The 25,839-nt window shown below is 36.7% G+C and overlaps 2 protein-coding genes across 6 annotated transcripts in view; one reads left to right on the top strand and one right to left on the bottom strand.

The window, feature by feature from the left end:
- Crmp (Collapsin Response Mediator Protein) overlaps positions 1 to 7,607 on the top strand; it is a 24,579-nt gene extending 16,972 nt beyond the window's left edge. For 2 of the 4 annotated variants that reach the window (XM_071785812.1, XM_071785811.1), the window contains exons 8-11: positions 203 to 358; positions 565 to 835; positions 1,041 to 1,116; positions 6,788 to 7,607. In XM_071785812.1, coding sequence (XP_071641913.1) covers positions 203 to 358; positions 565 to 835; positions 1,041 to 1,116; positions 6,788 to 6,803 — 519 coding nt within the window. In that variant the 3' untranslated portion in view covers positions 6,804 to 7,607. Of the gene's footprint in view, positions 1 to 202; positions 359 to 564; positions 836 to 1,040; positions 4,370 to 6,787 lie in introns of those variants that run through there. The other 2 variants (XM_071785814.1, XM_071785813.1) reach the window with 2 other exon arrangements.
- Positions 4,490 to 25,839, bottom strand: LOC139817586 (epidermal growth factor receptor kinase substrate 8). 2 transcript variants are annotated; one of them, XM_071785792.1, is made up of 11 exons: positions 25,697 to 25,839; positions 25,454 to 25,631; positions 13,003 to 13,075; positions 12,352 to 12,587; positions 11,643 to 11,982; positions 10,239 to 11,458; positions 9,646 to 9,763; positions 5,825 to 6,358; positions 5,458 to 5,629; positions 5,229 to 5,364; positions 4,490 to 5,156 (listed from the first exon to the last, which is right to left on the bottom strand). In XM_071785792.1, the coding sequence occupies exons 3-11, from the start codon at positions 13,043 to 13,045 to the stop codon at positions 5,061 to 5,063; spliced, it is 2,895 nt and encodes a 964-aa protein (XP_071641893.1). In that variant the 5' UTR covers positions 13,046 to 13,075; positions 25,454 to 25,631; positions 25,697 to 25,839; the 3' UTR covers positions 4,490 to 5,060. The 2 variants fall into 2 exon arrangements, with proteins under 2 accessions (XP_071641893.1, XP_071641894.1); XM_071785793.1 differs by lacking the exon at positions 25,697 to 25,839 and having other exon boundaries at positions 10,239 to 11,455; positions 25,454 to 25,686.

Here is a 25,839-nt window from a genome sequence, read left to right as displayed (position 1 = left end):
GTAGTATTGCGCAGCACAGTATTGTGTGCGTTATATTTAGACAATTATTTTCGTCGTAATATATATATCTATAACATTCTCAGCGCGTCGTATAATTCTTTTTGGAAAAAAAGAGAGATTATTGAATTGCGCGATTACGCTACAACAATAAAAATATCACACGCGGCTGTAGTTTAATTATTTAATTAATGGTCGATTACAGGGTATGGAAGTGACTGGCGTACCTGAATACGTGATTGTCAGTGGACGCGTATGCGTGGACGAATGTGAGCTCAAAGCTGTTCATGGCTTCGGAAAATACGTAAACACGGATCCATTCGGCGCTTATGTGTACGACATGATAAATGACAAGGAAAAGGTATAACATACCGATCCTTTTTTTTCTTTCTTTCCACTTCGCTCTCTGCCGCTATTTTTTACAGATGGGTTATTTTTAAATAATAATGTTAAAGTGATTATATTTTTTTAAATTAAATTTGAAGTTTTTAAAACTTGATCAGAATAAAATGAAACATTAATAAAAATTTTATTATTGAAATTTGACATTATATTGCAACTGCGTAGAGACCACGTGGAGTCGCACGAACCGAAGCGGAAGCGAAGAGACATGCCGAGGAAGACGCCGCGATTGCGAAGGCTAAGGAAGAAGCGAGAGCGGCTGCAGCCGCGGCTGCGGCACGAGCCAATCAGAACGGTTCGATTCACGATAGTCCAAAGATAAAATTGCGACCTAATACTTGTACTTTACCAGAATCCGCCGTGGTGACACCATCCACGAAGGGCCCAAGACTCGAAGGGCAGAGAAACCTACAAGATTCTACTTTCTCTATCAGCGGTGAGTCTTATTATAAATTATTTTTTGAGTCTTTAGACATACGTGGCATATATTTTCTGGTGGTCTCATACTAATAAAGGATAAGTCTAATTTTAATAAATTGTTTGAGCTTGATATCGTAAGCCAATTGTGGGAAATACATTAATTCTTATTCATTTGTTTTATTCTTCATATTGTGGGAATATAAGCGCGGTTTTTTTTACAGAGGATGTCGAAGAAGCACGCAGGGCATGCATTCGCGTAAATAATCCACCGGGCGGGCGCAGTGCGGGAGGCTTTTGGTAATTTTTACAAAAAGAAAAAACATCAAGCTTTATGTATAAGGATCACTTAATGCAAAAATTGAATGGGATTTTACTTCTCTTTTCCTTTCTCCTTTGTCATACTCCTTTCATCCGTCATAACACACGTACACACCCTTCTTCGTTTCAAAGAGTATCAATCCGCTTTCAGGTTTGCTATTCATTAAATATTACACTAATGTAAATCGTTTTCACATTGTATTCCTATCGGTTAAGGTCTGTTCCATCGAAGAAGGGGACGGAAGCCACTGACCAATAGGTTGTACGTTCATACATATATTCATATTAATCATTCAACTTTCGCTTCATTATCGCTTCATCGATGCACTGTATCGTTGGCGTGCTTCAATTATCTTGGTTTATTTCCTGATTTCTAAATTATTTAGAAATTTTCTTCGATTTTTTTGACAACGTTATGTGTTAATAGATTTTCTTTAAGAGATCACTTTCATTATTATTACTTCAAGATTTATTTATTGTTGTACATAAAAGTGTACGTATAATTATATAATTTGTGTTATGTCATAAAATCACAAGATATGTATTTAACATCTGAGCGAAAAATACTATATTGGACGAAACATTTTTGAAACAAAGACTTTTATAATATGTAAAAAAGTTGATAATATTTTATGACTATATACATATATATTGTATTTTATAAAATTTATTTCTGTGCGTTCGGCAATTATATTCATTACGAACGAACTCTAAAAATCTCACTTATTGTTAGAAAAAAAAACCATTTGTTATATATTATGAACTTCGGTATAGGAGATAAAATATTTGTTTTCTTATTTCCTTTCTTATTCTTATTGTATGATGATTTTTTTAATTTAAAAGAAAACCTTGTAATGATGATCAGGATGAGATTTCTTTATCTTGTGAATAAAATCAGGTGTGATATTAGTCACATTATTAATAAGACAGTTGCTTGTTTATTATCCATGATAAGGAGAATTCGCATTAGAAAACTGTTGTGGGGCTCAAAGAAACATAGAAAGACGTAGTATTTTAAGTTACAACACTTGCATTGAGCCATCGATAAAAAGTTATGTTTATTTATGACGTGAAATGTGTTACATAAATATATTTATATATACATATATATATGGACTAGTTGCATCTTGTGGTGTAATTATATGTATGCTTGTATTTAATAGAGAAACCATTAGAATTTTATTTCAAATTTAATTTTAACAGCAATTAATATCTGTTGCGTGTATACGAAATATTTCTAAGTCAAGAGTAAAGACTTTCCATCAGTACAATTATTTTATCGTTAAAAGCTATAAGTTGAACGTGACATTATTTTGCATACTGAAGTTAAGAAACATATATGTTTATTTCGATCCAATTTATTTGTCTTATTTATTATCGCAACAATGCACATAAATGTTAATATTACTTTGCATTACTTTTACGAAATAAGAAAATATTTCAGTGTAAGTGTGTTCACACGTTTAATTAGATCGTTGAATGTATATATAAAAAAGTGCAGTTTTAGTTGAAGTTAATTTAAAAAAATACTTACTGTTATAATTCTCTATATAACTCTATACAACTACTGTATCGCAGAAATTTATATGTGTTTTATTGGAGGTTTTCTAAATGAGGTTGAACAATGTTGCATTCTAAATCTGTTGCGATCAATTAATATTCGTCATTCGTTATCCATTACAATCAACATAAGTATATACAATCACTATAAGTCGTAACATAAGCGTGTAAGCCGAAAGAATCTTGTCATTCGTATTAATCACCTTTTTATGATCACGTTTTCGATAAATTTGTACTTGGTGTAAGATTCTAGAGGTAATACGCCAAAGGAAAGTAATTTTAGGTCGAATAATGATTTATACTTTGATAAATAATGAGAGTATCAATTATCAGTGAATCAAGATTTTCCGTTTAGCATGTAGATTTATGTAAATCTTATCGACAGAAGTTTACGGCAATGCTAATACCGATTCTCCGCATTCTCTGCGTCCGCGCGAGCGCATGATATAAATTATAAAAAACGACGCACAAACTTTTGTTCGCCCATATCATCACTGTAAGATTATTACGATAAGAGCAAAATAGGAAATCATGTTATATAAATGCATTCTCTAATTGTAAGAACTCTTTTCTTAATTTAAGAGACACTCATTCACAAAATCATACGTTCTCATAATAATACACATGTCGTTATTAATCATTTCACATAACCCAAGTTATTCGACATTCCGATTTGTTAGACTCTAGCTCCTTTTATATCTAAAATATTGAACACTACTTTTCTCTACCAATTTAACTCTTTCTGATGATTTAATCACATATTATTAACACTTGAAGTATATAATTGAAAATACCGTATCACTACTGAATTTTCTTTAATATAATAATGATAAGGAATGACAAGAATAATAAATCGTAATCACTTAATCGTCATCATTACGTAACAAGTGTTAATTGTGTAATCATTCATGTGTAAAAGAACAGTTAAGTCTTACGACTAAGAGCTTACGCAAGTCAAAATATGAAAGACCAAAGCAACGTTAGAAATCAAAAATTTTATAATAGATTTTCTATCGAAATTCTGCCGACATTTCTATGCATCTCTGTACTAATGATAATCCAGTACGTTTATTTGAAATAGTAACGAGTTATATTCATATAACTTATGTAATAACTTTTCTAAAAGTTGCATCGATACAAAGTACTTTTGAGCAAAGTTTTTTATTTCTCAGTAAATTCAAAGTTGTTTTGAGAGAGACTGAATACCTTGAAAGAGATTTACACATTTAAAAAAAAAGTTATTTAATAACAGTTTTATTTTAAGTATTAGCACAGTGAAGGTAGCGAATTATAAGACAAATTATTGATTCATAAAGTATCTTACATAGCACATAAATATTTTAACGCATTGTTATCAATTAAACTTCACAGAGAGTTATTATTATACACTTTGCACGTAACGCTGTTGATATTTTGCCAGTGTCGAAGATTTTTATGTTATCGCTGTTGGATATCTACAGTGACATTTATTTATTTAAATGGCATATATAAAAGTGCTTTTAAGGACAAATAGCATATTACAATTATAAATGTGTTCACGTTACGTGACCTCGTGTCGAGTACTCGGAAAGAATGTATAGTTTATCGGCATAAATGACACATCTAGAGTATCCTATTTATGTCTGTTATGATGTATGTGATCGCTTTAAATAAATATAACACAAGTAACATAGTCCACGATTTTCCTTAGCGATTGACCTTAGACAACTTACTATAGATCTAATATATATACATATATTGACCGTAACGTAAAGAAGTAGAACACAGGTATGTAAAAGAGGATACATTTGGCCGATTGTTACTGTCCTTTTCATTAATTAACGATTTAATTAACAATTTGTGTTGAAGATACATAATTGATGATTATCATATAATATATATTTATATTACACATACTGTAATTACATATTCTTTTATAATTGCTATCTTCTAATATCATTACCGCATTCGAGATAATATATTTCCTTTGCAACATTTAACTTAATTAACATTTAAATTTAACTTAAAGTGCTCAAAATGTTGCTGTCGAGTACTAAAGCGGTATGTAAGTTTGTTAAAATAATGGATAATATTGCTCGCAAAAAGAACATCACAGCTAATTTATTGTATAATAGCGCATGCATGCCAGCTTGCTGAAAATCTTTGATACGTGATATGGCTTTAACTCGTAATAAATAATTATCACAATACGTAAGATAAAATAAAATAATTCGATATTTATTGTATTTTATCTTCCATTTTTCTAAATTTGCTATTCTCACGTGACTACAAAGCGCTTGCACATATCGCTTCGATATTTGGATCATTCCAATTTCCTGCAGCATTCCGGTTCGCATATATTGAAATATAAGGAATATTATGATTCACTTTCTGACTTCATCCTTATCGTTTAATTTTTCCGCTCTTTGACGCGCTTTTTCTAAAATTTGCTTGAGTTCTGACGATCGGGCAGTTTTGTACTGTAAAAAAAGAAAAAAAAATCGAAAAATGTTGTAAACGTTACAAAATCTTTTCCATTAAAGCATGCTTACCTCACATTCGTTTTTCGCTAAAGTTATTTGCCCATTCAGCCTGCTTCCCTCGGACAGACCGCACAATTGCTCCAGTCGCCGTCGCGATAAATTGAACAATTCCGTGCCGTTCGTATTTTCCAACTGTTTGCAAATTCTACAAATAAAATATACTTGTATTTATTGAATGATGAATAGATCACAGTTCCGTTACTCTCTCATATCAGAATTATATATATAGTCAATATACTTTTGCGAGAATCCTTTGGCTGATAACCAAGTTTGAACTTCCCAAGGGGTCGAGTGTTGATTCAACCAAATTTCCTGCGTGCTGTTATTGATAGGAGAATTTGCTTTCTTCTCTCGAAATATCCTCAGAACAAACTTGAGCTCTTTTTGAACTTCTTCTTGACTGGAAATGCCTTTTGAAAGTATAAAGAGTAAGAATGCGCCACAAATACATTTACTATGATAATAATTGCTAATTATAAAAATTTTCATTTAATTACATTTAAATAAAAATCCATTTTGAGTCGGGTTTTAACAAATAGGTATGTATAAGATGGATTAACAAGATAAAATAATTATTAACATTAATATTTGAAGCTAGTACTCACCATTGAAGAGTTTACTACTTTTGAAAGTTTCTGCTTTATTAAACGTAAAAGTTGTCGCTGGCACAGATTTTTGAGTTTGAAGCAGTGGGGTAGATCCTATTGGCGTCGGCGGCGGCGGTGGCGGCGGCGGTGGTGGAAGTGGTGGAGGCGTCGGAGATATCGTCAATGAATCTAATGCCGGTACAGGTGATGCTGGTGCTGATTTTAATGGAGATAGTATTGGGATTGATTTCAATACAAATAATGTTGGTGCTGATTTTGATGTGGATAATTTTGGTGCTGATTCCGATGCAGGTAGTGCTGGCGTTGATTTCGATGCGGACAGCTCTGGTGGTAGTGTCAGTGCAGCCGGTGCGGGTAAAGCTGGCTTGTCGGGTATTACATCTAGTATTATATCGCGAGGTGGTGAATGCACTTCCACGATGCTTTGTTGCGTATTAAGCTTTCCATTCGACCGAGAAATACTCTCGATAGAAGAAGTGCTAGATCTACTGCTATCACTGATGGATATTCCGTTGTACGAACTAATGTCGTCTGTAAAACAATTTTTACATAAATTAATTTGCATCAAATTGTCCTTGATAAGATATGATAAATTATTTATTGCACGAGTATTTGATTCGTTCACGGAATCAATACATCATAATGCATGCCAATATAGACGAGCTTAAAATACGTGGAAAGGCTATAACTTACCCCACAAAGCTTTCACATAAACTACACACAGTTTTATATAATTGGACGAACACTAAGCATATATAATTTAAGCATCATGTATAATAATATCTTGGATTCTACTAATATATGAAATTTAATATCGGGATAATAAATCGCCGTTCGTCATATATGCATATGTTTATTATACAAGGTGTTTTTTTTATCACTGCACTAAACAAAGTATCTTTATATAAAATATAACGAAATGATACTACAATTATATCTAATTGTTGTTGCGATTCGCAGGAGACAAGAGAAATGACGGGAACGACGACGACTCCTCGCACGAATAGAATGTTTATTAATAATAAGTGATGTACACATATAAAAAAATTACAGTACAATGAAATATACTGATGGATCGCATTCCCGGCCCGTGGACACACACATAAATGTCAAACTAATATTTCGATCGATCGCGAAATAAAGATAGGAGATAGCGCGTAGTTGTTCACTTTTTTTAGCTTTATACATTGTAATTTCTTATGAAAAATATACGTCGCATTGTAAGGAGCGTTTTATCAATAGGATTACGATATATAACATCACAATCTAACAATAAATAAAGGAATATGAAGAGAATGTATCTGTAATAGAGAAAGAATAACAAGAACTTGTACTGCTTGTCCACGTTTATTATATTGCTCATTGACTTCTTGGTCGACTAGTTATTATCTCGTTTAAGTCAACACTTTGATATATGTAGGTTTAAATATATGACAATAAATAATGCAAGTCACAAAAAATAATAATAGCATCAATTCGATAAAATCGATTCTGTTTTTTATGCTTGTACTTTTTCTGTCTTTCTTTGACAGTAAAGATTTACAATTAGAAATATATCGAGAGAAGCTTAGATTTCGCGTTACAGCGAAATTTATATAAATCATATGGAGACCATGATTACAAGAGATCTAGTTCGTCAGTGTTTTGTATTTCTAATATTTTTAAACTTTACAAAAATTTATCATACATGTGTGTGTGTGTGTGTGTGTGTGTCTTTTCTCTCGTTGTTTTTACAGCTCTCTTTTTCCTCGTATTCCCTTCGGTCGTTTGTACAAGCTTATTTACACTGATACATACAAAATGCATGCGACAATGACACGTACAAGCAAAATTGGCAAAAAGATTCGCTACGTCAATAGAAGCTATTGATAAAACGGAGAAATAAACATGAAAATGTATCGTCAGATACCCTAGTAGCGCAATACATTTGCAACATGTTGGCTAAATATTGGTTGTATTAGAAATACAAAACACTGGCCCTTTGGCCAGTATTTCCTAATGTAAAGCATATTGGTTATTAATAAAATGCAAGTGCACTGCCAATATTAGCTCAAAAAGAGAGAGCGTCTACTTAACAATATAGTACCAATATGAAAAATTAGTCTATACCCAACAAAAAAATTGGATATATGTCCAGTATATTTAGCCAATATTAAAATATAGTATAATATAATAAAGTTGTGCTACTAGGGTACGTATTTTCAGAGAAGTCGTTTTCTTTTCCTCCAGTCTCGCAAACAATTCTTATCAAGAGCTTTTATCGAAATCGTAGAATTTGTTCGCACAATGAAGCTCCAGTAAGGACAAAGGACAAACACAGTTATAATTTCAACGGAAATATATATATATATATCTAAGATAGATTATATCATCCCAACTAATTCAACCGTTTACATATCTAGGTGTGTATTTATATCATTTCATACTTGCATTGCTTTATCAGTATAAGTACTTTTTAACGGAAGAAAATATCAGATCTTATAGCGGGTTTAACGTCAGATATCGTAACATTTTCACTTATAAAGTAACATGTATATAATATGTATATGGATTCTTCTTTCTGCCATTATAAACTACATAGCTAAATTTGGTTAGTCGATAAATACAGAAGATAACATATATGTGACGATACGATCGATTATCAGAAGTACAACGTTAGAAACTAGTTGGTAACTCTCAACCACGTTAAATGCTGGATGATTGTCATTATATTTTCATTAAATTTCAAGCGCGTTACGAGATTCGTGATTCAATTAAATGCTTTTATATGTGGTTGATAGTCACTGTTATCCAATAGCTAACAGATCTCGATCATTATTAAACGGCTTATTAATTAATTCACACTAAACGTGGTTCCAAAATCTTAACTTTTATACAAGTGTCTGACAATATGTCTTGACATATTGCCTTGGAAAGTAGATTCCCTCGATAACTCTGCCGCGTCGCCATTATTGCGCTGTCTCATTTCTGATTATCATTAATCACAATGTCTGTATTTGTGATAACGATACATCTGTGATAATGATAAAGGAAAGTCAACAAAATAATCAAGTCAATCTATGCGTTTGAGAATATAAATTATTATGAATAACCATTTCATACGGAATGAATTATTACTTGATACATTTAGAATCGTTCTTCATACTTATTAACTCTTTCAACAATGACCATACAGATTGCTGGATTGCTGCAACGTTGTAGGCCATACGAGACAGAGACAGACAATGGCCTTGTAACGCAAGGATACGAGAGCAATATACTTATATATGTATAAAAAAAAGCACAATTTACCAGTGTTACTCTTAAATGATACATATATGCGGATCAGAATAATTACTCTATCCGAAGAACCTAGAATACCACGCCCCCGTTGCAATCGTATAAATGGCTCACACAGTCTACACTCATATATATGTACATGTTTAAAAGAAAATCGTCAGATATTACAACATTTCTTCACGAGAGTGCTAATTGAAATGCTAATTGAACGATGATCTAATGGTTAATTATACTACAGTCCGTTTACAGTCTAATGTGATGCGCGTTCTCCTACCTCTTATGTATATTGGAGTATAGCTTTATTGGATTTAATAATATATCGACTTTAATGTCACCTCACCATCATATTAATCAAGACAGCATCTTTTGGAAGACATTTGTTGTTGCTAAAAAATCTGACTTATATAAGAGGCGATGAAAGCTGAAATTTATAGCTTGACACTTTCCTAATTCTCAGAAATTTCTCAAATTTGGATAAAAATAGGAGACAGATATATAATCGCGAGTTGGATAAATGACTTAAAAGTATCGAAATTCACCTTTTTTCCCAAGTCTTTCCTTTCTCACCCAATCGGCAGGGGCTGGCGGCGGAATCGCATGTGTTCGATGTGTGGTTTCCGGACCTGGACTAGTGCTGGTTCTTTCAATCTCCGAATCCTGTGACACACAATCAATTCTATTACAAATACATAAAATTTATATAATTAGCTTAATAATTCACATAATTCTCTTAATTATATGTTGATACTTTAGAGAGCGAATCTAAAGTCCTGTCTTTTGCACGCTGCAGCGTGTTTCAATGTAAACTTGTATTTAAACAAAGTTCGTATAATTCATTGTTGTCGAAATATATATCTATCCTGGTGGAAAAATGCCTCAGAATTTTTCATATTATTTATCAGAATGCCTATAAAAATTTTAAGACTCTTAAAATTGTTAAATTTTCCAAGATTTTTATATATTATTAATTAGAACATTTTTCAGAAAAATTTAAACAAAATAATAATAAAATATTTCAGATTTTTCCCGCCAACACATCTTTGTAGAAAATGTGAATAAACATGAACAAATTGTCCATAATTATTCATCAGCAAGATATCCAAAGGTGTGTTCACCTCTTAATGACTCTCACCTCATAATTATAGCCGTGCCCTTGCCTCGGATATCTGCTGGTATATAGAGGATTGTTAAAGACGTCATTGTCAGCAGAATGAGTAGCGGGATTGTGAGGCGTAACGATGGTGTGCGGCACGTGAGCGACTTGCCCTCGGGAGTTTCTCGCTTTCCACCATTTCCTGCTATCGTCAAGAATCTCCAGATATTCGCCTCTGACTACCGTGAGCTCCTTGTCGTTGTTCGCCGTTCGTGGATAAGTGACTTGCACAATTTTGCCATGGCGCGCTACCAATTCATCCAGCCAAGCCTCCTGCGCTCTCTCTATACCGGCGGCTGCTCTGGGAGCTCTCTCGATCGAGTCTACGGAAATATCACTATGCGCCCTGGTCTGATCCACTCTTTCCTCGCGACCATACAATTCCGAGCTCGGTCCATAATTCCTGTCGAAATATTCGTTACCGCCGCGCTCCTCCCGGCTCTCGTACTCGAGATAATCGCTGCTGTAATGCGATTCATCCACATCACGGTGATTGTAATAAGGATCGTTCTGTTGTTCTGGCAACTCGTCCCTTTTTTGTTTATCCGCATTCAATAAGGACGCCAAATGATCGTGATCTCTGTCCTCGGGAATAGGATACTCTGGCGACCAACCGTCCATGAAGATCGGATGGTACGGCGGCACGTGTCCTTTCCATTGATCGCGCGGTATCAGCCACGTGTCGCCCAGCGAGTGCCAGAGCTCGGTCTCTTTGCTGGTGACGCAGTTTATCAGCAAATTGACCGCTTCTCGGGTGAGGAGCGGCGACACTACTTTACTGGGTAAATTCGGATCGTAATTAGTATCGTGAGAAGCGTCCACGATGAGCGCGAGCGGCGTGAAGAGAAAGTGTACGAGTTCCGGCGCGTTGGGATCGTGGATATGCGCTTTGAGCTTGGCTAATAGGTTGAACGAGAGCTTGAATTTCTGGAAGATATCAATGAACTCCATCTCGGGAGGTGGCTTTGCTCTCATCGTTAGCATACCGTCGCCGAGGTTTCTCTTCTTTGATTTCCGATTACGTCGTCGGCGCTCTAGCTCCCGAGACGCAGCAGCCGCGTGTTGCAGACGCGCGATGAACTTTTCGATGTCGTCGAAGCAATGATTTAAGATCGTCACGTCGCGCTCGTACTTCTCCGACGATGTCGACGACACCTCGTCGTTGTTCTCTTCTCGAGACATGTCATTCTGTCCGTCTGCTATGTTAAATTCACACACAGAGATGTTCAATGCATTAATATTAATATTAATATTATATTGTAATTATATCCTTGAGAGTTTTTATATTCAATGGTGTTTCAAATTAATGGTAAAAATTTATTTAAACATTATTTTCAATGATAGAAAATATAACACAATTTTTTTACATAATTGCACACTCACCATTCGCCGCGTTGAAAGCAGACACCTGTTCCCTGACATTAACGCCGTTCAAGGGTGGTTCCGGAGGCGGTAAGGCAGGTGGTGGTGGAATATGTCCTCTAGGCCCTCGGGGCGAGCCACCCGTGACCAGTTTTCCCATTTGCAGCATCTTCAGGTCCTCGACGAGGTCCTGCGCCGAAACACTCTGACATTGGAATATGTGCATTTCCGCTCGCTGGCCAGAACCACTATCGTCAGCTACCGTAAACACCAAAATGTTGTTGTACATCTCCATGGGATCTCTCGACGTAAATGCCGTCGGTTCTTGTATCAAGGAAGCCGGAAATCGCTCCATAATGGCCTAAAATTATCAATCGTATATTATATTGTTAGGTGAATTAGAATCGCCGATTGTAGTTTGTACACGCAGTAATTTTGCGAACAATCTATACCTTCTCGTGTGACATGACAAGTTGATACACGTTGATATAAGTTACATAGGTAATTCTCAATTAATTAATTTCGTTTACGACTTGCTTGCGATATCACTTTATTATGGCCTCGAAGATTGTAACAGTTCTTTATATCTCGAGGATCGAAGACGTGACAAAATATATGGATTTAATTAAAAGCATCGTTAAGTTCCGCAAACACGGACCCGTTTTCCGGACGCCCGTGTATTTACGCGGCGCGGCGGTAGAATCTGTACGGCGTAAAATAGAAAAATTACCCCCGTTTCGTTGTCCATGATAAGGACCCAGTTTCGCTCGAGACGGAGCTGCATTTTTTGACTCCAAATGCCATTGCTTTTTTCCAGTTGTAGAAGGCGGCGCATACCATCCGCCGGATAAACAATACCGGTTTCCTTCGTGACGGTGAACGTGGCCAAGTGCTCCATCATATACGTCGGCTCCGAGCTGCTGGCGCGACCGCCAGAAGTGCTCGACGGCCCACTGGAGCCACCATCTGAAATGTGAGACGTGCCTTTAATAATTAATTCATAAAATTCTTCTTTCGATATTCCTCATTTCTTTGTTATTTATCCTAAGATAATACAAAGTGCTACTTGAATTTTCTTTCGATTTTTTTTATCAATATTAATTTACGCATGTCATAATAAAATTAATTCTTTTTTGCAGAATATTTTTTCTCATTCTTTTATATCTAAAACAATACATTGCTATTGATATTTTAAATTTGTTATTCTATTCAATTTTGTGTTGGAGTTTACATATAGCATTTCGTCTTAATTTTCTCCAAAAGATTCGCGATAATCAGGTTTAATTGCCAGACAAACGGTACATTAGCGAATGATAATTTATTTCGAAATGTAATTAACTTGTTAATTCCACGGTATAATCTAAATGAGCAGGTTGCTCACCTTTGTTATAAGCGGGGCTGTGACCACTGTTGTAGTACGGCATGGTAACCAGGATGTGCCGCGCTGGTTATAACTGAAACAGAGGAGCCAAAGTTCCCATTATGAAACGTATCGCTAAAAGAGGCTTTGAATTATGTGTCAGGTAATAATTCGTCACGGGCGAGTAAGGACGTATACGAAAATCTTAATTGGCCTTCAGAGTTCGCGTTCGCAAGGCTCCGGTTAATTTATGCGCGTCCGGCTTTGCCGGCCGTCTTTTCATTTCGGATCGGTGCAGTTCGGTGTAGTCGTAAAGATATTGTTATGTTGCCAGGCGCAGAGTATCCGAGTTCAATAACTTAATGACAGCAACGACCAACGTCGATACTTGCACGTCGCACGTCGCATGTCGCACGTCGCCGCGGCCGTATATCCGGCTATCGGGTCAGCAGTGCCATACTTGGCGCTCAAGAAAGTCAGCAGAAAGCAGCAGCCCCTTTGCCCCTCGCTAAAGTGAAATTCCAATGAGTTTAATTCGTTTGCCAGACATGTCTGGAATTTCTCCTCTTCCTTCTTCTTCTCCTCCTCCTCCCAGTTTACTAAACTTCATTTTCGAAGGTGAAATCATGGAGCTAATCGTGTTCACTACTCGTTCGGACACTCTACTGCCGTTTGACTGGCGCGAGAGCAGTCTCGTCCACTTTTCACTTCCTTCTATACCTGTTTCGTAGTTGCATTAACCGCAATCTTTATGCACGATTAACGTGCCTTAAGATTTCCTAAATATCATATCCTTTAATGTAATATTTTGCGTAATATCAATATGTTATCTCTGTTTATTGAAATTAAATAATCTATACATATGAAATGCTTTAATTATTAGTTAAAGTATAATTTCTAGATAGCTTACTCATTCTTTCAAATATTTTATATATCAAATATTATATATATATATATATATATATATATATATATATATATATATATATTTTTTTTTGTACGAGTATTTATGAATGCAAACTATTTACGAAAAAATTAATTAAAATAAAAATATATAATTCATGCGAATGTAATTTGTTTATAAGGCAGGATATTTTGTTGAAATTTTGTATATTGCGTAAGTAATTTCGAAACTGTGAAATGGTTGTCGCAGCAATATTTTTCTTCTTCATTTTCTAGCGGAAAGATTTATTTATAATATTTGATCATCGCGTGTAAATTGATGCGTCATAAAATCTACACGCTCGTCGATGGATCATTCCCGATAGAAGAGAAACTGAGACGACAATTCGTTTTTGCATAGCTATGTGCGAAGAATGTGAATATCTGAATTTGTTCCTAGAGAAATTCCTCCATAATATTCTCCTCTGATAGAGTTAACCGCACATGCAAACGCGCAACTACTTGAAAAATATTCGAACAATTAAAAAAAAGAGAAGGATGTAATATATATGTATAAATTCAAAATGAGTGATTTTGACGTATGTTCATATTATAATAAAAGTTTATGTCAAGTAAATATGTATTTTGTTATTGCATCGTGTTAAATCAAGATTTTTACAAGTATTCTGTTAATTTTCTTTAATACTAGACGAGTCTTATGATATTACGTAGAGTGTAAATACTTGCTCAATGAGTCCCGTATACCTTCGGCAACTGCGAGTTGTCAATCGCATTTGCGTAACTACATGACAACTGATCGTTCTTTCATAACGCTACGTCACATTAACGAGTTTACGTGAATGTAATATCTCGTTGGTGAAAAAAAATTATGCATTTCCTGCGATATTATGCGATTCAATTTATACGCAAAGAAATCTGCCAAACAAAGATGCTTATAAAACTTTGCAAGTTTTCCGAAAAATAACTTACCACGACATTGGTATATCTACAAATATGATAAACTAATCACAATTAAAATAAAATAAAAGTAATTGTGATTTATATAAAAAATTGTAATTTATAATAAAAAATTATGACTACCCTCTCCCCCACACAACGTGCGTGTTACGTGAATATGTGAATGGTAATATTTTAGGAACAGCGAGAAATCTGCAGAAATTTTTCTTCAAGTTTCTCTTCTTCTACTTGTATGGATCTTCGTCTCTATTGAGACAAGCATTCTTCGAGTCATTAAATTGTGGTTTAATTGTTTAGTTGACTGCGCCCGTTTATAATAGTTTCGAAAGTGCAAACAAGCGCTTCTAATCGCGCGAGCGCAAGCGGTCAGGCGTTTCGCTTCGAAATTTTCGCTCGCGATTCTTTAATGATTCGGCAGCTAAGTCGGCCGCTAAACGTAAATCTATTCGTCAGCACGTAAAAATGAGTAATAAGGAGATACTTGTTAAACGATAAATAATTTTGATTCGCTTTCACCGACGTCGACAAGTTGTTCGGAAGCAATTTTGCAATTCACGATGGGATTAGATACCGTGAGAACGGAAAGAAAGCATTGTTATATGACAGGCACGTCAATCGGTTGTCATTTCGCACAATGACAAGTAAGTAGCGCTGTTAATATGGGCTAGACTATTCTTTACATCAAATAACTCGTGCAACTATGTGACGTAATTAAAAAATCCTTACAGTATGTTAAAAATTATTAAACATTTCTCTTACATAAATAACAAATCGCTCTATAAAGTAATGAACAATCACGAGATGAAAGATATAAATTAATAATCGGAGCGCTTATCAGAGCGCTTACACGTTTCGATTATTTCGAGTATTTTGAATTTCGGAACGATTCATGATTATTCTATACATTGTTCGATTTAATATCCGGCGAGTGGAATAATATCAGATAAATTATCACAATAATATTTTATGCAACACTTCATACGTTCTAATGAGAGAAGGAGAGGGCAAAAGAGAGAGAGAGAGAAATATGGTTGCCTCTTTTACTGGCATCCGCGGTCTAGGCTGTTCATTACAAATACGTATAATTTTATGTGCTAGAATTTGGATCACAGAATTATCACACGTCAAGTCGATTGATTGATAGTATTGCGATACGTGATTTGAGAAAAAATTGACGTTTGGAATCGTCATATCGCATCGTTGGGAATGCAACTTGTATATTTGCATGTAAAAAAAAGGATTATTGTATTTTTTTTTTAATTACACTATTATCCTGACTGCAGTTACCACTAATGAGAAAAAAGTCGCAAAGTCCTGCTTGACGAGTTATAATAATAATTGTATAGAGAGTCAAATTTTGTGTATTATAATATTGCTCTGCCTTTCCGTAGATTCTTTGGTCAATTTAAGAGAAAGTTTAATAAAATACACCATCTACTTTAACCTTTTTAATTTTCAGCTTATCGCTAAGGTTTTCTTTACGTCATTTTTCTCCAGGCTAAAATTCTATGCTATATTTTATAAGCATAGAGTTATTTTAAAGCCTAAAATCATTACGGCTTTCTCAATTCTATCACGTTCATGTATCTGTACATATACACATTTTATTATTTTTTTATATATTTAGCGAGATATTTAGTCATATTATTTTAAGTTTATTTCCTCGTTTCTAGTATAAGATTAAATTAAAGGAATAATATTAATCTAGCAATCTAGCGGAACGGGAATTGTAAAAATGAGAAAATAAAATTACGGATATCGTATGAGATATTAAATATAACTATTTTGCCGGCGAGGTTCTCACGCACTGTAGAGTTCGTAGACTGTAGGTAGCTACGACTCGACGTGAAAGAATTCCTGTTCGCAACGCGGTTCTAATGCTGGCCTAAGGATCTCGACGGAGGCCTAACACACAGCAGTCACGGCAAAAAGGGAAGGGAAAAGGAAAGAAGGTGAGTGGGCTTCGGTGTGTATGCCTCTCCACGAGACCCAAGTTACCAATGCGTTTCGATCCTGCATACCAGGAATTCCTCATCAACGCTCTGAATTCATAGATTTTAACATATAACCGAGAATCGCTATTCACGAAATCAATATTTCCTGACGATATATCAGATGTACAGAATGACGTCAACAAAAACTAACGAGTTATTAGAATCAAAATTAATTGTATACATTGGATATTTTTTTTAACTTTATATATAAATAGGAACGCAATTTATTGTTCTAACGAGAGTTGGATTTATAATAATTCTTCTTCCAATCTCGAGAAATGAACGCGAATCGGCTATGCAAATGTAATCTCGAGAAATGAACGTAAAATGCGCGTAGAAGAATGCGTATCCAAGTATCTCTGAGATATCACTTTGTAAAACTTTGTAAAGATTGGATTATGCAAATTTTGTATCAGCGCGGAATGTTAGCATACGAAAAGGATATTACAACATCCAAGTTCTCATTGAGAATACAATTTTTTTACGTCACCGAAGAGATGCACCTATAGACGTCCAAAGTGTGGAAAAAGAATAAAGAGTATAAGTATATTATGAATATGTACATATGCGTAAACGTACTTCGCGACAAGTCTCAAACGTAATTATTTATATGGATACGGACACATCTCACGTGCAGAAAAATTTAATCGTGGAATGCGTCGTATCGTGGATTCGCTACCTTGAATGTACTTGACACCTACGAACGGTTTAACCTTGGAACCACTAAATTTTGCGTCCGATTTTTTGCGTCCAATCGTATTGTAGGAGCAGACAAATATACAAATATACAAATTGATTTTATGCAAATTAAGATTTTTTACCGCATCTCTCTCTCTCTCTCTTTCTCGCTCGCTCGCTTTTTTTATTACATTCCTTTAATTTCTGCAAATTTTTATGCGCATATGTGACAGTTTTTTTCGCTTTAATTACAAATCTCGAAGAATAAAGAACGTAAATTTTACTTGTTCGATATATTTATGTATCGTGGAAAATAAAATATCTTGATGACTCGTAAGAGTTTTCGCAATGTTCTATTTTTACTCCTTACAAACCGTACGAACTCTTTTTACGTACAAAGTGGAAAACTCTAAACGTAATTTTCGCCTATGCCAATGGGTTAACAACCTTGGACATGGTCGAGATGTTCCACGCACTGGCGACGGAAGGGAATGCGAGCAAGTATTTTGTTGCTCGTGTGCGCGAGCGCGAGCGCGATGATAAATCGAGATGATGCACATTTTACGATGCACATTTTACGATCCACATATACGAACGTTCCCTTAACGAAGGCATAAATTTCATATTTTCCGCGGCATATTCGTGCTCAATGCAAAACCCGATAGATAAGAGTCGGCGCGACACGATACGTTTTGTGTCAAGAGCCTTTAAATTAAACGACGACACGACTAATCTCGGAAAAACGCACCGTTTGCATCCTCAGCCCTTTCTCCGTTACGTCATTCCATTTTTATTTAATGGTCCGTCTAGGTAACAAGCAGTTACGTATGTGATTGTGAGAAACAGAAAAAAAAATAAGTCCAAACATCATTATAATTGCAATGAATTAAACTCCAAGTTCCAATTCTGTAAGTGTGTAAGTTGTAGAATAAGTTCGATTCTAAAGAGTCCAAATAATTTTTATATTATTATTTATTTGTTAATTCTGTTCTTTTTTTCCAAAATCCAAAGAAAAGCGAGTTTTTATTATTTTATATCCTTCCGCTTCTCCGGTGTAATATTTCCGTGACGTAGACAACGTGATCGTGCCGAAGACGTTACCTCGCATATGCCGCTCTTTTATGGAATTGAGGTTTCTCGAAGTCACGGCGCACCTCAAGAATCGGCAATGCACCTCGGGAATGCAGCACGAGCCGCAATTATGTCTAGATGCACCATGCACGTGCGCGGGTTGCATCGCGCGCTCGAGAAAACGTAATCCAGGAGAATGTCTCGATTATGATTCGCCGTCTCTATCGTTCTTTTCTTGTCTCTCTTACAATAAGTCTCTCTATGCGTTTCTTCAATAAATTAACGACGAATTAAAATTGGCACGAAACGAAAATATTGGAGAATTAATTCTTAAAATTTTGACATATTGCACAAACGTTTTCACGCCATATAATATGTATAATATTGTCTGTAATATTCTAATATGCTATACTTAATTACAATAATTATTATAACATACATATTGACAGAGTCGGTTAATAAATATGCAAAAATTATCGGCGTAAGGTCCACTTTCAACTCGTCAAAATTATAACGGCATCTTTATGTCCGCACACGTATACCGATCCTCTCTTTTACATTTATCCAGCGATTTCGTTTATGCGTGATCGGAGCTCGCGTGTCGCGACCGAGTGATATTATCGCGTTGGTCATTTTTATTTTTTAAATATATTATTGGAGCACACAGCCGCGCGGCGATTTTACAGGCCAGTAGGCACAGGCGTGTATGCAAATCGCAGAAAACGTGGAAAAGGCATAGGCATCGGCATCGGTACACGACTACACGTAGCTGTAGCTGCATGTAACCGTTGACGCGACGAATATCGCATGTTACCGTAGCATTCAGTCAACGTTGATATACCGTTGATGAATATTTACGATTCTTATGTATCGTCATTATTGAAATTGCATTTCGTTATACGCAACAATTCGTAAACTTTTCTAAATACACGTACAATTTTATCATTTTTTTTAACACAATTACTATTATATAATCATTTTATAAAATGTTAATATCGCGATTATTACGGTACAAATACAAAGCAATAGTATGCGAATATTATGCCATTGCATCCTCCCTGAACGTTTCGCAATTATTACTTAATAATGTTTGTCAAGATATAAACTTTATATATATATGAGACGCATGTGGGATGCACATGCAAATCGTAGAAAACGTGGAAAATTTTCAGTGGTAATAAGTCATACGGAATCAATTACAATATAACTTACAGAAACAATTCGATATAACGCCAATATTTTTCAGTTACAATCGATTATTGCTTATTTACATTTGTTTGTTTAAACTTGTTTAATGTTCTAGGAACAGGTAACAGCTAGGTACTTGAGGTACTATCTTTCTTGGAAAAAAAAAGAAATATTTTGATAAAGGCACGTCGACCTAGTGGAAGAATAACCTTGCGTAAAACGATATTTCTACATGGGACTAAATGAAACTTTAGTCGTTCCACTCTCATACATACATCCGTAAGATCAGCACGCCGCGCCGGCGCGGCCGCGGCGTGGCGGTGCCGGTAAGACACGTTGAAAGTAAATAGTAAATATCTACATTGCGGACGTGAACGTCTATATGAGCGATGGAAAAGTAGAAAGAAAGTTACCAATGCACCTCGCGCATACCAACGGCGATCTGTTCGCGTCTTGTCGCGAACGAGTTTTGTAGTGAATGGACCGAATCGCGCGCGGCGCGGCGCGAATCAACTTTTCACTCGACTGCTCGGTTCGTTGATTAATCGCTAAGGATCAATTTCATTCTTGCGCTCGATCATCTGTTTATCGAATGAATCTAATTTGTACGACATGGTACGTTTAATTCCATCGATTTGAGAGATCGCTCGAGATAATTACACCCCGAAATCAAAAGAATATTAATTTTAATTGTATAATATGCTTTACGCTAATTCTCTCATCGTATTTAATCGCATAAAGGTGCGAGCTGAAGTTTAATGAACTTGTAGTAGAAATCTCGTACTTGTTGGCGCGATCGACCGATTCTAAGTATATAATCGCGATTCTAATAATTTTGCCCATCAGAGTAAATAACCGCGTCAAATGTCAAATGTTCTATAATTCTTAAGAGCACTAGTTATAGGAAAATAATGTGATTAATGTCTAAATCATGGTGTGTAAAATATAATAATGTTAACATATAACATGTTTATCTTGTGTGGGTTAACAATTAGTATCTAATAATTTACAAATTATACATGGATATAATCAGAGAAGATACATGTATTGATTTTTACACGTGTACTCTGATAATCGTACAGATTTTCAGCATTTCGGAATCACGATTTGTCAAGGCTGTCAGAATTCGCAGACGATAGAGAATTACCTTTCGCTCGAAGTGCTCGAACGTAGGTAGGTAGTAAGTACGTCTAATCGCGGCGCGATCGCGCGAGGAAACTCTCTCATCGCGTCAACATATATCAAAAGGACTCGTTCACACGTATAAACGATCTTTCGGAAAAACATTCGTATGGAATGCGATGCCCGTATGCCGAGTGCGTGTAATGACGTTTTCCAAATAACGGAGCCCGCAGGTGGAAAAAGAGATGCGAAGAAAGGAACCAGAGATTATAAAAAATGCATTTAAGGCGATTTCACAATGGCAAGCGTAATATAACTCGCACTTGCGATACCTGTCTCTCTCTCTCTCTCTTTCTCTCACAGTGCACGTTGACGTCTACAGAAACGTAAAAACTTTACGTTTACGATTTCGCGAACAATTTCACGAGGAATGCACTGCGCTGATGATACCAAATGCATACTTATTGTTAGAGGTTTCAACGTTGCGAAAAATTGACTTGACTCAACTATACGTTAGTCGAGAGAAAAGTACCTACGTTCTTATTTCGCGCTATTCTAACAGGTGTAATAAAAATGGAAATATCGATATCGATATCGGTAATTTGCGCTTTGGCGAAACGATTCGCCAAAGTTGCCTAGCAAGTATTGACTAACATATTTGCAAAGTGATTTATGTAATGCCTTAAATAAGTTATGTAATAAATGAAACATATTGAAATTATCGGTATGTAAAGAGAAAAAAGATACAAATATATCCGGACAAATAATGTATGAAAATTTATACCAATGAATCCGAATTAAGCCAATAAATATATTCACAATGTGTGTCACGAAATCACAGATGTACTAGGAGGTCAACAAACTACTGCTACGTGAAACTACATTTTCCATACGAATGCCAGAGTGAGAAAGCAGGGCAATATTGAAGGCAAATGCACGCAAAATCAAGATATAGAAACGTTGCAAAATACTTTGCATTACAATTAATTAAAATAGTATCGCTCTGAATCAATAAGAATAATAAGATTGGAATGTTTTGGTTTTGGCTCATTCTAATTTTCCGTTATAATATCAGAAAAATACTAAAACACGAATACATACTACGTTCTGTTTACTAATTCTCGTCGAAGAAGATATTCAAATATTGCATTACGATTTACGATTGCTCTCCGCTAATCATTTATCATCAACGATATCAATTTAGGACAGTTATAAATAAGAGTTGCTCGGAATATTTATCTTAATCCATTATTTAAAGCACACATATACACATATACACATGAGAACAACAACGTGTCATATTTCGAGAAACTAGATACATTCTAAATTCTGCATTGACAGCATTCGAAAGGATGAGAATCGATCCATGCGTAGTATAATATAATAATCAATAATAAGCACTCGTGATCCGTGTCACGACATCGTTAGTCTTACGTGGGAGATGACGTAGGCATTTCGTAGGCGTGAATTACAGGTGTCGTTCGACAGTGGGATGCTATAGACGCGACGACGACAACGACAACGACTTGAACAAGTTCGATCGGATTGCTATATTCTCGCCGGCCGGCGCGGCGCGGTGTATTTTCTCCGCGGTGTAGAAGTTGAATTGAAATTTATCTTCGTCGGTTGTTAGAGGTTTTTGCTTGATCTCGACGACGATGACGCGTGTCCGATCGAACGTAAATAATCACGCATGCACGCGATCTTCGTAATAATATAACGTACATTTTCGCGTCTTGGAGATAAGCATGAGAAGTAGAACTCGACAAAACGATTATGCGCGCCATTACCGATTAAAGACGAACAATACAGTCGTGCCGCGATAGGAATGCAGCTCGTAAATGTCACGGGCGGGGAGCCGAGAGCTAACGGGCAACTTGGAGATGTTTATTGCTCTTCTCGCCTTACGAGACTAGTACTGTAAGTATACGAGACACAGACACGTCCGTCTTGGACTTGTGCCTTGTGCCCGCTCAATGAAAAGGCGCCGACATTACGACGTACGCGTCTCGTGTGGCTCCGAGCTACGGATACCGCGCGATACCGAGGACTACCGATCTCTCTTTACGAGATGCTGGGCGCGTAACTGCCGCTTCTTAATCTTGACAAACGCGACGACCACCTTTTAATTTTAAGAGGAATACTTTCGTACGATTTGGATTAACTGTATTTTTTTTACGAAAACATAATAAAATAAAACAAGATAAAGAAGGGGACTGTAACAAAAACGAGGCTATTCTATAAACTATAAAGAATATATAGGAGGAGTGTTGAAACGTGTACGTATGCGTAACTCATCTTCATATGGGATATTCACGCGTATGGTTACCGCGATGTACCTTTACATTCAAGTTTAATTTTGAATAATATAGAATTAACGTGGAGTTGTACGTAGTTAACTATTACTTGTATAAATATAACTGTTATTTATTTATAGATAATAGATACATAGAGTTACGAAACTGCGCGTCGACGTTGATTAAAAGCTTATAGAGTTCGCGCGGATAAGGGAATGGAACGTGCACGTTTTACAATCGCGAGATAGACCAAATGAGGATGATCAAAGGTCGGCGATCGATGAATCATCAGATCACGATAATGATAGCCCGATAAGAATTAGCAAATCGACATTACAATAGCTATAAGCTATAGTGATCGATGTCGCACGCGCCCAATATAGATAGCGTGTCATTATCGTTCCTGTCACATTCGTGCCATGTACAAAATAACACGAATTTTACGATTCACTTTTAAGGTTGGAGAGAGAGGGAGAGGGGGAGGGAGAGAGAGAGAGAGAGAGAGAATATCTTTCTATTAAAGAAACATAATTTTACAGAAGTCTCATTTATACATTCAACGAAAACTATAACTTTTGAACGTCTTGCACGTGTATTGGTAAATATTTCGCGAAATAAACGATATTACTTTACTGATTTGCTTGTCGATTTTATAGTCAAGCTTCTATCGATAATAGAAACTAATAAAAATGTAATGGTTTTAGCTGTTATACAAATGCATGCCACGGTTTTTTTAAATATTTTAGTGAAGATGCGCGATAGAGACTCGAGAGAAATCAAGACGTAATCCAGATACAATGAATTATCCGACAATTAAAACTCCGTACCGTCCAATTAGGAATCCTTAATTAGTTAATTGCGCCTCGTGCAGGCAATTCTGAAGTTGGTTTTAATGTCACCGGAAATGTACGTGTATCTAATTATTTGCGCAGTTTTACTATTCAGATAGACGTACCCGTCACGGGTGATCTTCGATGTAAGTACAGAAATATATGTCGACGTATTTCCTGAAATGTATGCAACTGAAGAGAGATGCGTATTACATACATAGATATATAGAAAACGAAACGTGATCTGTGATTCAGATTTATGATTCATACAATCATACGATAGTAGGATAATCGTTAATTTTGTTGTCATCTTCAATTTCATTTTTACAATCTTACATTCATACAAGATACGTGATACAAATTTTTTGTTTTTGAAACTAAAATTTCAAAAAACTTCAAATTAAAACGTGATTTAAAGCTGGCAAATTTTCTCGGCCTTTTTAGCTTTGTGGAATGTTTATACAACTCGGGGTTAGATAGAGAGATTCGCGAGTTTTAAAACGCTACTCCACTCTAGTGAGTAAAAGGAGGTGAGAGAGTGTGGGATTGATACTATCTTTCTTTTTTTAGTATTTGAATCTCTCCGGGTCTACAAATTTTGTACTACAACGTTCGCGGTAGTGCATGAATTCAGAATTAAAACGCGCCGACGTGCGAAAATCTTGCGTCCTTGTCCAGTTTCGTTTGTACATCTCCCGTTACGATACTCATAGCGCAAACTTTGCGAATTTGAATGACGCGATTCGGACTTGAGATGCGACCTGAGAGAATGAGTTTCAACTTTGCTCCCTTACTCTTTGGTTTTGTTTTTTTTAGTACACCTCCCATTGCATTGCGTAGTAGTGGGCACTGGCTAATACTACGAATTTCGATTCACGTCGATGACGTGATCCGGAGTTAATTAAGATGCAACGCGAGCGAGGGTGGTACGTTGAAGTTGATCCAGCTCATCCAGCACGTATGCAGCGGTGTGGGAACGGGAGCGGGAGCGGGAGCGGGAGCGGAGCAGAGTGCGAGCGCCTTTCGTCAGCACGATTTTTATCTGCCGTGCGTCTTCTCGTCGCCTTGTCGCCTCGTCGCATGCCGACGCAGGCTTGCCAGGACTCAGGAGTGCCAGGCTGGCCAGGCACGCAACGCTGACGCTGGCTGACGCGGCCATGCACGCTGCGGAGGACGGAGGACGGCAACAGGTGTGCGCGACCGGGCGATTCGCCTCGGCGCTGCAACGGTGCTGCTTCGAGCGTTACGATTTGCGACGGCCTCGGGCCTCGCGATCGCGTTCCCTCGCACAATTTCCGGAGTATCGTCTCTCTCTCTCTTTCTCTCTCTCTCGTCGACGTGTCGACGTGAGATTCGTGTCGATCGGTCGAGGTGAGGACGCACGAGACCGACGTCTCGTAGGCGCGCGAGCGCGACAAACGGGATCGCTTACCTTATTTACAAATTTTTCACAATGCACCGCACGCGCGCGCACACTCTAAGAGACGGTGACAGGCAGAGGGCAGAGGGCCGGGGAGAGGGAGGCACTCGGTCCCGAGGCGACAGAAAAACGAGCGGCGGAGCTACGACCCGAACATGCTCGACCGCGAATACTCCGGCGACTAATCCGACTGTAAGACAGTGTAAGAGTGTAAGTCGTAATCCACGACGCACCGCGCACCGTCCTTACCCTTACCTGTCCCAGGTCCCAGGTGCGCCGTGCGCCGCAACGCGACGTGCCATTGGTCCAACGCCATCAGATACCAGACGCGAGACCAACATGGCGCTCGGGCCCACTCGAATCGGCAATCTTCGCCGCGATGCCTCAGGGTCGTATGC

This window comes from Temnothorax longispinosus, chromosome 8 (genome assembly GCF_030848805.1).
Source record: "Temnothorax longispinosus isolate EJ_2023e chromosome 8, Tlon_JGU_v1, whole genome shotgun sequence".
NCBI lineage: Eukaryota > Metazoa > Arthropoda > Insecta > Hymenoptera > Formicidae > Temnothorax > Temnothorax longispinosus.
The sequence above is the reverse complement of the archived record's forward strand: the minus strand, read 5'-3'. Positions and strand labels throughout refer to the sequence as shown.